Here is a 17,200-nt window from a genome sequence, read left to right on the forward strand (position 1 = left end):
GATATCCATGCATCACCAAACTTGTCTTCATTATTAATTAAAAACTCCATATCAGAGTATAAATGTTAACCTTCAATGAATATACATTTAATAAATCAATGAGTTTTGATATATTTTTCAATACACATTCAAATAAGTAAAGTATATATAATAGAAGAATCAAAATAAAAAAATGACCATTTTAAGACTAACTATCAATTGGACCAATTTTTTTTTTTTTTGGAAAAGGCCAAGAAAAGTATATTAAAGAGGGCATAAGGCATGCTTGAAACAAATACACAGTACACCACTTGTCTAGTGCCATCCCACTCACAAGGCTTTTCTTCTCCAAATGAAACAAGACTACTCCTATACCATACCCTGCTAGAAAACTACCCAAGCCAAGACAGCAAGTAATCACCCAGCATAAACACCAATTTAAGATCCGTAGCAAACAAAGCAAACCTATTAAAACATTCCCCTCAATGGCATCACTTAACACAGTAGCATAGATGTAGAAAAGTTAGCTCCTACTAGTACTACCCTTAACACAACCAGTCTTCAAAGATAAATCTCCAGACAGTTGAACCAATTTTGATAGAGAATAAGTGTAAAATATTCAATCATCCTTTATCACAACAAAGTTAAAAATCAGTAGCAACAACCCACAAACAACACAAACTTCATTAGATTTCATAAATTTTTCAAAAAATAAAATAAAATAGAAAGCTTTTCAAATGATTTACAAGGAAGCAAAAGCAACATAATGTGTGCCAAGTAGACAAAGAACACGTACAAAGCACAAGATCAACAACAACACATTTTTATTCAATGGCATCAAAGAAACCCATATGAGAAGGAAGAATAGGGATGGTACCTTACAAAGCAACTGAAAGGTTGTGGAAGTAGAACAAATGAAATGGACCAGTTTGATTTTGGAAGGTAAACAAGAACCAGAGCAAGCAATTTTTTTGAAGGATTTTGATTTGAAGGGTATTCAAAAAGACAAATAGAATTTGATGAAAGAGAAGGGCATTATTGTCCTTTTGCCCAAAATTTTGGTCGCTCTTCCCGCTTTCCGTCCAAAGTAGCGCGGAAAGGATTTTTGGGTGGGGTCCACATAAAATTTTCTTTCCTTCACTTTTTAAGATTGTTCCAAACAGTGGAAAGATTCACTTTCCACCATCTTTCCTTCCTCTGACTTTCTTTCCTTCCCCTTTCTTTTAAACCAAACATAGGCTAAAACAAACACATACTTATTCTGCATAAACATAACTGAGTATCTCCTGCCTCATATAATATGTCGTTACAAGCATAATGCTTTTAATTAGCCTTATATTGTTTTATTTTAATCGATATTAAGGTTAATAAGTCTCGGCTGATATTTATATTAATGGGAATCAAACGCATGATATTTTGATTTTGAGAATAAATTAATAAGAGATATCAACTACGGTCCATCAAATTTGTCAAAACAACGAGAAACTGCAATTTGCCATTTCTTAATAAACCAACTCCAGCCTAAACAAAGGCAGGGATGTATAGATTAAAATCATCCAAAAAGAAGGAAAAAGAGAACTACATATTTCACAAAATTGACTATACAAAGTTGTAGCGAATAACAACTAGTGATTATTTCCACAACTTGATTGATCCTCTTCAATCTTCATAAGCTGAAGCCTCTTCAAAAGAGGCTTCATAATTGATCCTGCAACATTTGCTACTACTTGAGAAGGGTATTCATGGAAGCTTCATCATCCTCAGCAACTTCTTCTGTGATGGTCTCCAAAGCAGGCGAATTAGAAGGCTTTGTTGGGAAAATTATTGGTGCCGGGGCAACCTCCATCCACGAACTTAGGTTTCTGATTCCCTTAGCCATATTGATGAATTCAACAACAAAATATGTGACTTTTTCTGCTCCTTAATTTGCTGAATCTTTGAAATAGAAACAATTCTTCTCTCCTCCTCCTATGTCTAGAAATAAGAGACCTTGGTTGGTCACAAGAGTATTTCAAAAAAGGGTTTTAATATGGTTTGTGAGACACAACCAAGACCCTTGTGTGTATTTATATGCAAAAAAAGGTTAGTGTGGGAGGTAAGAATAAAGAGCTAAAATCACGAGTTTTTAGGAGGAGATATCTTGAGATTAAGACCACCACACATATTGCTGATATACAAGTGAGAATAAAATCAAAAGTGATTCTTGACATATTCGTAGGAAGCTTCCAGGAAAAATTAGTAGGAGTGTGGTGCGTAATTCAATGCCTTCCGTCCAAATATTCTAAAATTAATTAATTGCCTGTTGTAGAGGGAAAAGAAATGGTCAGCAACTCCTCCTTTTTCTCTTCTCCATCAACTTGCGTTACATGTGCAACTTATATTTATGTTTAGAGTTGAATGACAAGCAATTAATACCATATTTGATATAGTATATAATTATTTCTTTTCTTTTTTATGCAACATATTTTATCTATGATTTTTTTTACGTTCTCTTATGATGTATGATAAATATTTTTAGTTTTTAGTTTTTTTATCAATGTTTTTAATAAGATTCTTTGTTATAATAATATTATTGATATAAAATATTCACTATATAATTTTACTGATTATTAAAAAATATAATTGATCACATCTAATAAATCTCTCTTCTTAATTATACTTTTGTTAATCGCGTTTTTTTAATTCATCATGTTGGAACTTTAGTACTATCTCCGGTAATAACAGAGGTCGTATTATCTTTTATATTATCGTATATAACTATTATATTATCTTATTTTGTATACATGTATCTCAAAAATAATTTTAAAATCAAATAAGAATTTTTGTTATTGTCTATTTGATTGTTAGAAAACATTATCCTTTCCCAACTACGCAAGCAAAAGTCTCAAATACCAACACGGCAGCATTCACTACTCCAGCTTACTCTTTTAACAGGTGTGATATATTCGATGATTTGCACAGTATGGGAACATGAATAAAAAGCTCAATAATTGCAAATTCTAAACGTTTCCAGTTATAGTCATTGCCTTAGCAATACAAGTAACAAATAACTTTTTTCTCCCGTCTGACCAAATAAATAGATACATTTATTCTGTTACTCTAAGCACTACCCAAAGTCCCAAAGTGCGGCGAAACCACTCACAGGAGGGTAAACGTTCGTACTTTATTGAATCGGCCCTTTAACCCGTCACGGGCTAAATTGGACATATTTTGGACCTCTAAATTGCTTGGGGCACCCAGCAACTTTCCAGCATATTTTGGACCTCTAAGGGTATTTTCGGTTATAAATAGCAGTTGTACTTTTTCATTTCTGCAACGTCATTTTTTTTCCGCAAATTTTCTGTAACTTAGTGTAAGTTGCTTCCATTAAAGGCGTTTTAGAAGCATATTTGGTCTTCGGTGGTGTACGTGAATTTGTTAGGAGTATACGATAATTTTTGATCGGTTTTCATCATCGGAGAAAAGCAAAAAAAATGGTATGCACATACGATTCGTATGACCCGTACAGATTGACAATCCGTATTGGGCCTACAGATTTAATTTAAAATTAATGGTCCAAGAAGGGATTGAACTTATGTCACTTGCATTATTAATAAAATACTCAAACCAACTGAGCTAATAGATACATTATATTATAAATAAATAGTGTCGTTATATATAACACTAAATTTTTTAATTTATATTTAATGTATATGTAAATTTACATAATAAATTTTTTGATGATTATTTTTTATATAACAATTAATTTGTTTAAATATATAAATTATAAATAAAAATGACTACAAAAATGACACATTATGTTATCAATATTTTTTATAACTACAAAATCAAATATATTTTTAAATTTAATTTCAATCATTACCTTAAACTAACAATCTTATTATATCTTAAATTTTGGTTTCCATATTTCTTATAACAAACAAATTTAATATATTTTAAATTTAATTTCAATCATTATCTTAAACTAACAATCTTATCATATTTTAAATTATTTTCAACATTTTTTATAACTACTAAATCAAATATATTTTTAAATTTGATTTCAATCATTATTTTAAACTAACAATCGTATCATATTTTAAATTTTAGTTTCAATATTTTTTATAACTACTAAATCAAATATTCTTTCAAATTTTATTTTAATCATTATCTTAAACTAAAAATCTTATCATATTTAAAATTTATAATATTGAAAATTAATTGTTTCACCAATCTAATCTTAATTTTAGCAATCTAATATTAAATTTTAAATTATTTAACAGAAAAAAAATCCATACGTATGGTTCATGCGGAATGTCAATCCGTATGGTTCATACGAACAATCTGTATGGAATTTTTCCAAAAAAAATTCATTTTTTTGTTGGAGAGGAAGAATAAGAACAACAGCGTGGGATCTATTCTGGTTCATGGTTTATCAATAAACAAATGTATAACTCCCCAGGAATTTTAATTGCACTTTTATTCATCACAGTAGGAATTGGATTCAACACCAAGCAACCAGCAAGACGAAGCAGCAACGAACACCAAGCAACAACCAGCAATCAACACCCAGCAGCAACGAAGAAGACGAACCAGCAGCAACGCGCGACAGAGGAAGAAACAATGTGCGTGAGAAGAAGCAAAAAAAACGAAGAAAAAAGAAGAAGCAAAGGAAAAACGAGAGGAAGAGGAAGAAGACAGAACAGAAGAGGAAGAAGACGAAGCAGAAGTGAAGCGGCGCAGAGGAGAAAGGGAGAGGATGAGTCACTGTTCCTTATGTATTAAATGGCTTAAGGGTAATTTAGTCATTTTACTAAAGGTGTTGGGTGTCCCAGCAAAAATGCTGGGTGCCCAAAGTAACACCCAAATTGCTTCATTGAAGATAATCGAGTCCATTGAACCGAAAGCCTATTTTATTTTATTGACCTAAAAAACAAGGCTCTTTTATTTTTAGTGAAGAAAGATAAGATTAAAATTGTATTTCACCGCTCAAATTACACAATTGCTTGCTGCACTCTCCAAATTAAGTCCTGAACTTCTCATATTGCTTTCTAGAGGAATGCTAGTAACATTCTCTTTTGGGTACTCTCTTGATTAGAATTTATTAAAAATGATTAATTTTAATAAATTTTGCTTCTCATTTAATATAAATCGGGATATAAAAACATTAATTGAGAAATAAAACCTACCAAAATTAATAATTTTTAATAAATTCTAACAAATCACATAGAAGTTATTTGAAAGAGAGGATCAAAGAAAGTATTCGAAAAAGAGTGTTAAAAAGAATATCACTAGTATTCATCTTGCTTTAAGGATGATCATTCTGGAAGCAATATGAGATGTGCAATCATTCTGAAAGTAATATAAGACGTGCACGAAGCAATTCCGCAAGTGCAGAAAAGAACACCCCTCAAATTAGATAACTTCTCAACTGCTCTTATAAGAAAGATCTCCCATCGGTATAGATAAGACCCCTCTCCAATGTCTCAATAGTTTTACACCCTCCTATGTAATTATTATTATTGTTAAGAAGAAAAAAAGAGAGAGAATCGATTAGTTTTCCTTAATTCTACATTTGTTTTTCTTTTTAAATCTTGGAGAGTATGCACATAGCCATGACGCTTGTAGTTTGTTTAAGTAAGCCTTCTTGATTTTGAATCATCTTAACTTTGTAAATTAATTTTGATAAAAAAGTTTAATTGATTTATCTTTTGAATATTTTTATCTAAAAATTAAATTTATAATAAAATTTAATATAAAATTGTCACCTTAAAACAAGCTATATAATTTTGCTTTTGTCAGGTATGCTTTTAAGTTAACTCTATGTTAGTTGCTCTTGAAAAGCAATTCTAAGGGATTGTTTGGTTGGAGAGAAGAGAAAAAAGAAAAAAAATATTTAAATTAAAATAGAAAGATAAAGGTGTGAATAAGTGAGACTCACACAAAAAAATTTAAAAAAATTCTTCTTTCTTTCCTATTTCTTTTCTACCAAATCTACCATAAAAGTAATTCACCATTTATTCATATCAGTATATCACCATTTCTGGACATGAAAAAATTTCCTTTCTATAAAACACATACTGACACTTAAGTCAATAAAATAATGACTAGTTATATAATAAAAGAACATACATGATGACAACTGAGAAGAGACGATGATGTATACTTAACAGTTTAAGGGATAGGGCTAGGTGATTAACAAGCCTCAATAGTACACTAGCCATAAGGAAGATTGTGTAAATGAGAGAGGTTTATTTTACACTGAAGTTAAATGTACACATGAAAGACACACTTGATTAATTCGAGGTTATGCATAAAGCCAACAAGTTGGGTTCATGACTTGGAGGAATAGTGCTCAAAATAACCAAACAATATCCCACACAATTAAACTAACACCTCTAAAAAAAAGAGATTTATTAAGAAAAGTAATATAGGTAATGGATAGGTAAAACCATTTCCAAGTGACAATTTTAATTAAAAAACTTAATTTGAATGAAATGATAAACCCATGACTCTTCTAAGTAGTCATATGTTTAGCTTAATTATTAGACCATTATTGTAAATTCAGATCATATTATATAACACTAATTAGTATTTCACAGAATTCATATTCGGGTCCCTTTACCAAATTAACCAGAGATTGCCTTCTAAATTGCATATAAAAATTTAAAAACTACAATTTTTATCGAATTGAATTGTTTAATTCATTTCACCCAATATCTTATATTTCATTTTGCTCTTCGGAATACTACTAAACTTTGCTATGCTACCCTTCGCACATACAACATAAACGAGCACAGAAAAGCAATCCATAGAGCAGATAACAAACTTACGATCCAACCTTAAAATTTGACAAATGGTTTTGGCAACAATACAAATCACAACTCCATTACAAAATTACTCAAAAACCCAACAATGTGATATCATTTACCAAAGTCTTAACTATCATACCATTCCTATGACTCAAATTCCTTTATAAAAAGAAAAAAAAACCAAAATTGCCCAAAAAAACAACATAAACGAAACAACAAAAAACCACTGAAATTTCAGCAACTTCATTCAAGAGGAACCTCAACATCTCCATCAGAAATCTCCTGCTGCAGATCCTTGGGGTCCTTCCCATCAACGGTGCACCCAACCGAAACGCAAGTCCCGAGAATCTCCTTAATGGTTCCACTGAGATCCTTGGCCATGGAGCGAGGACTCATGACCCTGGCGATCTCAACGACGTCGTCTAGGGAGATGTTCCCGCTGTGCTTGATGTTCTTCGTCTTCTTCCTGTCCCTCTCAGGTTCCTTCAGCGCCTTGATGACAAGCGCGGCGGCGGAGGGCACCACCGTCACCTTCGCCTGCCGGTTCTGTACTGTCAGCTTCACCGTCACGCGGAGGCCCTTCCAGTCCTTCGCGGTTTCCTTCGCAATGTCTTCTCCGATCTTCTTTGGGGAGAGACCCAATGGACCGATCTTTGGAGCGAGGGAACTCGCCGCGCCGACCTCGCCGCCGGTGACTCGGACGAACACGTCCACCACCTGCGAGGGATCGAACTTCGGTGGCATCGCGCACCACTGGTTTTTTTTTTTTTTTTTACCTTGCGGTGGGAATTAGGGTTTTGCAGGGGGAGGATGAGATTGTGTTGGGACTTGGAAATATAAAGTTCTGTGCTAGGGTTTTGTTTTGTGGCTTGGGCTTGTGGGCTTTGAGGGTCCGAATGGGTTTACGTTGTGGCCTTCCTCATTTAGGAGATATTCTTCCTGCACCAGTCCAATCTCAAATACACCAAACAAATCATGTGAAAAATCAAATTTGTCTTTCACTTAAAATCTTAAATACACCCATCTCTCCCCTCACCTTCTTAACATCCCACTCATCCTTTCCACTTTTCACAGCATACTCTGAGTTAAACCAGGTCTCAACTGTCCCCCAAGTTGATTCAGACACTTTTGCCTAAATGTTGTATTTTGATTACTATAAAAGTGACCTTCAAGACACAACCGAAAATAATAATTGATATGCATTTCTATATGATCCATAAGTAAAAGGCAAGCCAGGGGATGCAAAAGAAATAATTAAATAAGCAATATGATTACTACCTCTACATATGTCTTTAGATGAAGACCACTTGATTGTTCAATAGATGTAGGTGGGGATGAAGATCTCACTGCACATGATATTCTAATTGTAGGCAACAAATCAGAAAATAAGAGTAATTTAATTGAGACTTAATTACCAACATGATAACCTAAACGTAAGTTGTAGTCCGCTTTTCCATTCACAATCAGTTGTTGCATATATTTAAAAAAATTACAGTTGACAAAAGTTAAATTTTATTTTATACAACTTAAATAAGGATCAGCTTTCAGCAATGCCAAAATTTCATTAAAAATACTGAGACAGTCCCCATTTACTTTTAAAGAACCAACTGAACCCCTATTCTAACATCTAAACATTAGTAGTCAAAAACTAGTGATTTCTATTAACAATTGCCTTTAATCGATCCTACCCCGTCCGTTAGATTTCCATCTTCCAAATCATACTATCAATGCTGCAATTATGTGATTTCTCCAACACAACAACTTTGGCCCGATGTACTGCTAGTGAGTTCTTTACTCTTTCATACTGAGGAAGTTCGCAAGCTTCACTGATAGAAGTTGTTCTCAAACCAGCAGGTGGAATGAAGCAATCTATTGAAAGGCCTCGAACATTGAACGCAACCTCGTCAATTGTCCGGGCTTCTTCCATTCTTGTTTTATATGGCTCATGGCCATATCTCCCCAAACCTGAAAAGGGTAATGTTGGAATTATAGAAAATTTGTTGTGTGTATTTTAGATTGGGCTGGTGTAGGAAGAAAATTGCCTCATTTAGCCAAGAATTGGACTCCGTTTTTGTTGGGCTGATACGAGTTTATTTTTTTGGTGATCCAGACAGATACGGATTTTTTGACAAAAATGGGTGTTTTTAAAATCAATTTACCCAAAGAGTGCAGTTCAGAAACAACTTACGTAGTTCAGAAGCAACTTACATGGCATGGCACCTGAGTGGTGCTAACTGTCGGTTGTGATTTTTTTTTTAGATGGATTATATGTATTTTTTTATATCAATTATAAATATAATCAATATGAAATAAAAAATAAACATAAAATGTCACTCGTGATAATATTTCCTATATCTTGTTCCTATGTGTCATGTTATGTAAATTGTTTCCAAAGTATTCTCTTTGGGTGTATTTTTAAATTATCTATTTTTGTCAAAAAAAAAAAAGTCGTTGATACGAGTATACAAATGATTCTTCTCTTTCAAGATTTTTTTATTAAAAATAATAAATTGTTATAAAAAAGAATGGAAATTTTGATTTTGTATCTAAAATGTAACTTAGATTAAATTTGTGTTTGATTTCTATTTTTTAAAATTATTTTTTGCTAATAAGAAAAGAGATATTGCATGCCACGAAGTGCAAAAAGAAAATATAATGTGAAAACTATCATGAAAGAAAATTTAGATTATTTTGTTAAACTTGACGAGATATATAATTGTGTAAAAAAAAAGGTATGTAATAATTATACCTACTATTGTTTTAGACTTCTAAATCTTGGTCTTTGGTGGACAAAATTGCTTACTTCTTCTATAGTTCTATAACAGTGAGTTTTCCATTCTTCCTCTTTTATTTACTTGAATTGCGTTCCTTCATTCTTTGTTTTCTCTCCTATTCTTCTTTGGCAAAGCTCTTCGTATCAATGTGATCTTCTAAGCTTCGTTCGTTCCTGAATATCAATACCCTAGTAAAAGCTAACCCTATTTCCATGCTCGCTGCGCTGATTGTAGCGTTTGGTTCCAATAAAAAAAAAATTGTACAATATGGAACCTGTTTATAATACAAAAATCTCAATATTTGCAATATGTGCATATGTTAAGAAATAGGCTACAAGCCTACTCCAAGCTATAGGTTCTTACTTTCCAAAACACGTTTTACGTGGTGTTTAATTACTATAAGTATACTCCAGGGAAGATACCAACAAACATGCATCATTATTAGGATAGGTACATCTTCCTAAGTTCCTTTGTTGGTAGAATGACTTTAAAACTAGAATAGTCACAAGCAACTTTCTTTTTTTCTTCACTTTGATCTTTGAAATGGGTAATAAGTCGAATGCAAAGGAAAGAAGATAGAAAGAAAAAGAAACATGAACAATGATGTATTCAATTATTTTTTGTTTGATCAAATAAAAGACTAAAATTTTGATGTTTTAGTTTTTTTTTTTCTATTCAAATTTTTGAATTAATTTTCTCTCCTACCTCATTTTCTTTACACTCATGTAAAGTGACCATTATTAAGAACATGTTAGTTCAAGAAAAATTAAAATCAAATCCTTTAAGTAATGTTTTAAGTTTGAGTTGTGAGAAAAAAAGGATTAAAAAATATTTCATCAAAGCTTATCATCTATGTTGGTGATGGATAATAACCATTAACAAAACTACTAAATATTTCACCGTGTTAACATGATTAAAAAAATAATAAAGTGACCATTGAGTTTTCTCATTTTGAAGTTAGAACTACTCCTACCCAAACAAAAGTAAGCAATGCCGCAGGTCATTTTTAATATAAAAATAAAGAGAATGGTATTATAGTTGTAATTTTCTTTTAAATAATTGATCGACAAATCTTTTAAAATTTAAATATTTTAATTATTACACTAAGAAACAATAGTGGTAAAAACAGAATTTGATTCTAGTTCCTCGGAATCAATTGGTAAAAATATTATTAGTTGAGGTAAGAACATGAACAATTATTGGCAGTAAGAACATCCAATTATATAAACGTTGTTCTTGGAATCAACGTGAAGACTGGAGGTGGAGGCCCGCGCAGTCTGGTATCCTCTAAAAGTCTAAAGTCTAAAGTCTAAAGTTGGTGGAGATGAATATAAAAAAATGCTTTGTTTAACAAATACAGGATTTTGAACTGTTAACAAATATAATTATTTTACAGACAAATGCTTTAATATATTTTATTATTATATTGTAAATTTTATATCAGTCTCGTTTATGTTTATGTTCTATTTATTATGATCGTAGATTTAGTAGCACCCGTTAAATTTCATTTGGATTTATCGCATAATATAAGTATTTGTATAAGTGTTTAAGAATGTTTATAATATGTTCATAAGTTGTCTCCTTTTGTCTAACCCTTCTATCAATCGTTTTAACATATTTTCATTGTTTTCCTCGTTTCATATTTTTTCTTTGTCCATCTTCACTCATTTTCATTGTTTTTTACCCAATTTTTTGTTCATTTGTCTCATGTTTTTCAAGCTAATGTTTTTTAATTACCAAATTTTAAAGTTTATCTTACTTTTATAAATACATTTTGAATCGTAAAAAAATATTATCTAAAATATTTTAAAAATGAAAAATAAAACAAACATAATTTATAAAAACTAAAAAAATTATAATAAAAAAAACAAAAAATGCTAAATTATAATGACTAAATAAATATTTAAACCTACTATTTAGGATAGCTCATGAAGATGACATTACGTAGTTGCAAAGCAGTTGTGTGATTGGTTATGCATCTCGCCCTGGAAAAAATTTACTTCTTAATTATATGAGCGACTTCATTGACAAACATAACATAATTTTGGTGGTTATTTCACTTGAAAAATTTGTTATAGTTGTGATTAGAGTTTTGATGCATCCATGATATTCATATTCTTATGGCTTCTTCAAGAATATTATATTTTTTTTGTTATTTTTTAAGAATTCGAAATCGCGAGTATATCAACACATAACAAACACACAGCAACTTAAAGGCTGCTGGTGCCCTATTTTTTTTTCTTCGCCTAAAAATTGACTTTTTGAAAAGTACTTTTTAAAATGTGTTAAAATTTTAACATTTTTGTGAAGTACTTTTAATGTTAAATTTTTTATACTTTGAAAAAGTACTTTTCTTTCAGAATGTGTTAAAAATATTTAACATTCCACTAAGTAATTTCTGGAGAAAAACATATTTTTGAAAATAAAATGGAGGTATATTAGTGAAGTTGGGATGTGTAAATAATAATTGCTTACATACATTCAAAGTGAGAGGATAAGAGTCCAAGATGCACTTAATACTGCACACCAACTATGGGCTTACCGCTTAATTTTTTATATTAGAATTCCTTTATGTGTTTTGGACATTTTTTTGTTGTACTAAATAAGCTAATGTAATTGGGAGCTCAAGTCTAAGCTTTAAATTCGATTTCTTATTTTGGATCCTTGCTTATATTTTTTAATATTAGGTTATAATGGGGACAATACTTACTACTTAGGAATTCCGTAAATAAGATTGTAATTCATATCATTTCACAAGTTGAATAATATTAAACTTTTTGCTCCATTTGAGAGTGTTAGTACAGCATTGATTTCTTTTTTATTTCTTAGATTAGAGCATTTTTGGTTCTTATATAAAAATTTTAGAATTTTATGTGTTGAATACTGACTTCACTCATCATTCTTCATAGAGTATGACACCTTCTTCCATTCTCTAATCTTTTTCACCTTTTTAATTTGGTCTTTTTTTTTTCTTTCTAAAAACAAAAATTTCAATCAATACTTGTGTTCTATTTTTGTTGATATTCTTAAGTTTGCATAAGTTTTATCTTTTGTTGTCATTCTTCTTCCTTTTTTTTTTTTTTATCTCTATAATTCTTGACTTCAAGATAACTAACTCAAGGACCATTCATATAAATAATATGATTCTAGACTAGAATCATATTAGTAGATCTTTGAGCACCCTGCACTAATATTGCTGACAATAATATTTGTAATAGTTATTATCATAAAAAAGCTTTTCAAAATAAAAATAATTAAATCTTATCTAAGATAAATGATTATCATAAAATAAATTAGCCATTCAGAGTGAAATATTAAAACTACTTTATTATAAAACATTAACAAATTATTTTGTAACCTATTTTTACTGCAATTATTTTGTAACTTAAGTTAAAATTATGTAGCCAATATTTGTAGTCTTTGTAAATAAAAAATATTTTTTGTTTTTAAAAATAATCTTATTCTTTCAATTTCTGAATTATAAAAATACATTACGTGTAATCTTTATTTTCATTAATATAAGACTAAAGAAGACATTTTTTATGAAAGGTACAAATTAAATGTGATATTTTTTAACACTAAAAAATAAATATTTTCATATTTTAAAAACAAAAATATATTAATTTAACCCTTATTAAAGATATTCCTACGTAGTATAAAAAGAACCTGATAATGTGGTATAGAATTCTACAATTGGAATATTTCCTTCATTTCTAATTATAATATATTTTTCAGAAATTTATTTATTCTTATTATAATTTTTTTTAATTTCTAGATGTATTAATATTTTTTTCTTACGTATTTCTATTTAATTATTTTTTTCTTCAAATATTAATGATTGAAAAATAATAATTTTGAAATAATAATATAAATAATGAATATATTAAAAATGATTAACAATTTTTCTTAATACAAATAAATGACTTCAAAAGAGTCTTAGTTTATAACCATTTTAAACCTATTTCTCTTTTCATAATGGATTTCTTTGAATTTTTAAAGAAAAAAATAATAATATACTCAGTTTATTAAATTATATTTTCCTTGTGTTGCTTTTATTGAAATCGAAGTCCAATCAAAATGTAATTTTCTTGTTTTTGAATGGACTTTTTCAATTCTTTTAAATGTCTTTTCTACTTTTGGAGTAAAAATTTGACCAATTTAGATTTATACATATAGGATAAATACGACAAAGTGTATATTTTTGATATAATTTTTTCCTTTTCTGAATTTTTTATTTAATGTTTTCTGCACACCATATGAATATTTTATTATAATATGTCCATAGGACAGTTGGCTAAAAATATATTCCTATTACATAAAAAAAAATATCCATAACTCCATAAGACAGTGATGTGACATAATAATTAATGATGGTATGCATAAATTAATTATAAACGTAGAAGTTTTGTCTTACAGGAGCAGTATTTTGCATATGATAGTCTGTTCTGAAGGCGTATTTGGAGAGAAGCATTGCGTTGGTCCACGTGTTAGTTTTTCTGGAACTGGATAACTTTGCCCCTTTTCTGCACTCAGTGATGGGGGCATGGCATGGATCACTAAGTTGCCTACGTGTTATTTCCTCCATAATCCATTTATTCACCCTCCACACAATCCTACTTGTCACTTCTCTCTAATTAATTTAGGGAATTTTAAACTCAACCCATCCCGTGCCAGCTGTCCCATGTTTTTAAAATACACACCCTCAATCTCTCTCAATTTGGCTTCTGCACTGTTCTTGTTCTGTTATTTAAAATTAAATATCACTATTAAATATTAATATTATTGTTATGTATTATTATTTTAATAGACAGCATAATATGAAAAAGAACAATAAAAAAATCAAGTTTCTCCATCTCCATCTTAGCTGCACTCTGTTTATGAATATACTATAATTTAATTCTCAAATCCATCATAAAACTCTATTTTATCAACATTGCATTCATAATCATCTCATCTTGTATAATTTAATTATAAAAATTAATTTTATATTTTATAATTTAATATTAAATTAGTTTTAAATGTTATTTATTTTATTCTAAAATAAATATCGTTATAAATTATTTTATATATACTAAAAAATTAATAAATAAATAAATAAAAGAGAATCATAATTTTACCACTTATTAAATATTGTAGATGAAAAGAAATAATATTAATATAAGATTTTAAAACTAAAATAATATTTATTAGGGATATATGTAAAAAAACAATTAATATTATCTTAAAAAATCAAATATAATATTTATTTTGAGATAATTTTTTTTAAATACAACACTCATTTTAAAATAAAAGTAACACAATTTAATAATAAAATAATCATGCAAAATTTAATGATAAACCATAATTTTCATACATTTTATATATAACAAATGTTAATATGTGACTTTTTTATCCTTTCTTATAATTTTCATAATAAATATATATTTTTTAATTATTTTTATAAAGGTAAGGCTGCGTATAATATCCCTCCCTCATATCTTCGCTAGCCTCTGGATAATGGGTAAGAAGTTTTTATTTAATAAATGTTATTTGGAGACTGATTAACCGTATCCTTTTATATATTTAGGAATAAATGATAAATTTTGCTATATCAAGTATTAAATTATTATTATTCACGAAAAAAATATTAAATTATTACTGATTTACACGTTTTGGATCAAAATCCATCATTTATCCTTATTAAAATACCCCTAGAACGTTTTGTTTATTCATCATTATTAATTCTCAAAGCAAGATAAAGCAGATCGAAAGGGTGCTTCACGTTAAAAGAAGTGAGGGCAATTACACTGAATACAGACATAGGGGTTAGCTTTATCCATTACTCCGAAAGCAATATAAATAAATGTAGTATTGAAGACTCGGTGAATTGAAAAACAAAGCCACCTACAAACAAACAAAAAACAAAACCAGAGAGAGAGAGAGAGAGCAAGAAAAAACAGGTTTTCTTTGAGATCAATGGCGTCAAGGAAGAGCTTTCTTTCAAACCCGAACCGTTACATCTTTCCGACAACCTCAGACACCCATTTGAGCCAAACCCAAGAGGGCATGTTCGAGTTGGACGAGGCTGAGTTATGGAACAACCACAACCACTCTTCCACAACAACGGATCAGGGCAAAAAGGGGTTACCTTCTTCAGGTTCGCGTTCCGTTCTGAAGAGAGCTTCAAGGAATCATAACAACAACAATGGAGGGAGAGACAGAATCACTACCCCGGCGTCATTGCCTGTGAACATACCCGATTGGTCCAAGATCTTGAAGGAGGACTACAAGGAGCACCCCAAGTACTGGGAGAGTGAAGATGAAAAAGAAGAAGAAGATGATGATGATGATGAAGAACACAACAACGTTGTTGGTGAACAAAACCATGGGTTTAGAAATATTAGGGTACCCCCACATGTGTATTTGGCTAGGACAAGAGGTGCTTCTCTGTCGGTGCATGAAGGGATCGGAAGAACTCTCAAAGGAAGAGACTTGCGCAGTGTCAGGAATGCCATTTGGAAGAAAGTTGGCTTCGAAGATTAATTAATTAATTATTAGTATTAATAATTATTATCAGTGGGGTGGGGATTAGAGCTAGCTTGGTTTCAACTTTTTCATCTAATCATAACATATATATATATATATATATATATCAAGAGAGAGAGGGATAAGATATGGATCGGATTCCATATTTTTTGCCAGATTTTTTTTTTGGAAATTTTGGTTAAGGTGGCAATTAATTACTTTAGTGACTGCTAGTTGTAGTATACTGTAGCTATGTGCTTGAAGATCGAGATCCATTTGCTATGTTGTTCGTGTGGATGATCTCAATCTCATGATCATATTATTAGGGGACTTTTTTTTTTAATTGTTGACTTGTATTGTAGTACTAAGTAAGGAGATGATCATCATGATCATATCCTCATTTTGGTGTCTGCTGTTTTTAAAGAAGGACCACTCTTGAGCTCTACATTCAACTTTTTTTTTTATTGGATATGAATATATTATCTTTTTGGGTTTGAGGATTTAATTTCATGGCCGTGTAGTTTTGTTCTTTCTTGGTTCTATGTATTTCTTGTTTTGTTGATCCTATGTGTTTAAATGATGAGAGAGCAAAGTGGAGTTAAAGCTAGATAAAAGAGGACAAGGCGTGCAATGGAGTACTATTTCTGTAGTAGTTTTAATATGGATAAGATTGGTTGAATGAGAAGGAAACAAATAAATTAAGAAGAAGAGGGAGCGAAAAATGGGAAACGTCGGTGGGTGGATTTTCTATGGGTAAGAAGAGGTTAGTGGTTAACGTAATAGTTGGTGAGAAAGGTACTTGTTGGCCAAATAAGCATGACTTTGAGTAACATTCATATAAGAATCAATGGGACTCATCTAACCATTCCTGCCCAACCTTTTCTCCATACCCTCCTCAAAGGACACAACTTTTTCCCTTTGGTAAAGTAGCGTCATCACTCACTCATGCAAGAATCGATATCAATATTTTTTTTATTGGCCGGAAGTACATGGTATTTTAATACGTTATGAGAACGAGGTTGAAATACATTTGTTTACCATGTGCTATTTAACAATAAAGAAAAAAAGGTTGATCAAAAACAAAGAAACATCTTATAGTGTGTTTGGAATAGATTTATTGAGAAAAATAATCAATTAAATTTTTATGGTTAA

General features: G+C 30.3%; 3 protein-coding genes across 3 annotated transcripts in view; 1 reads left to right on the plus strand and 2 right to left on the minus strand.

The window, feature by feature from the left end:
• Positions 1 to 2,160, minus strand: part of LOC102662356 (uncharacterized) — a 5,079-nt gene extending 2,919 nt beyond the window's left edge. Inside the window, exon 1 of the mRNA XM_014762998.3 lies at positions 857 to 2,160. The gene's annotated coding sequence lies outside the window, so the exon portion shown is untranslated. The remainder of the gene's footprint in view (positions 1 to 856) is intronic.
• Positions 2,161 to 6,787: 4,627 nt separating this feature from the next.
• LOC100792317 (60S ribosomal protein L12) lies at positions 6,788 to 7,686 on the minus strand. The gene has a single exon (XM_003537245.5). It carries the CDS (start codon positions 7,512 to 7,514, stop codon positions 7,014 to 7,016), a length of 501 nt encoding a protein of 166 aa, XP_003537293.1. The 5' UTR covers positions 7,515 to 7,686; the 3' UTR covers positions 6,788 to 7,013.
• A 7,633-nt stretch (positions 7,687 to 15,319) lies between these two features.
• LOC100793369 (ubiquitin carboxyl-terminal hydrolase 34) lies at positions 15,320 to 16,553 on the plus strand. The gene has a single exon (XM_003537246.5). It carries the CDS (start codon positions 15,500 to 15,502, stop codon positions 16,064 to 16,066), a length of 567 nt encoding a protein of 188 aa, XP_003537294.1. The 5' UTR covers positions 15,320 to 15,499; the 3' UTR covers positions 16,067 to 16,553.
• Positions 16,554 to 17,200: the final 647 nt, after the last annotated feature.

This window comes from Glycine max, chromosome 10 (assembly GCF_000004515.6).
Source record: "Glycine max cultivar Williams 82 chromosome 10, Glycine_max_v4.0, whole genome shotgun sequence".
Classification (NCBI taxonomy): Eukaryota; Viridiplantae; Streptophyta; class Magnoliopsida; order Fabales; family Fabaceae; genus Glycine; species Glycine max.

Bases quoted from the DNA above. Each gene is read 5' to 3' on its own strand.
- LOC100792317 (XM_003537245.5), bottom strand. From the start codon at position 7,514: ATGCCACCGAAGTTCGATCCCTCGCAGGTGGTGGACGTGTTCGTCCGA.
- LOC100793369 (XM_003537246.5), top strand. From the start codon at position 15,500: ATGGCGTCAAGGAAGAGCTTTCTTTCAAACCCGAACCGTTACATCTTT.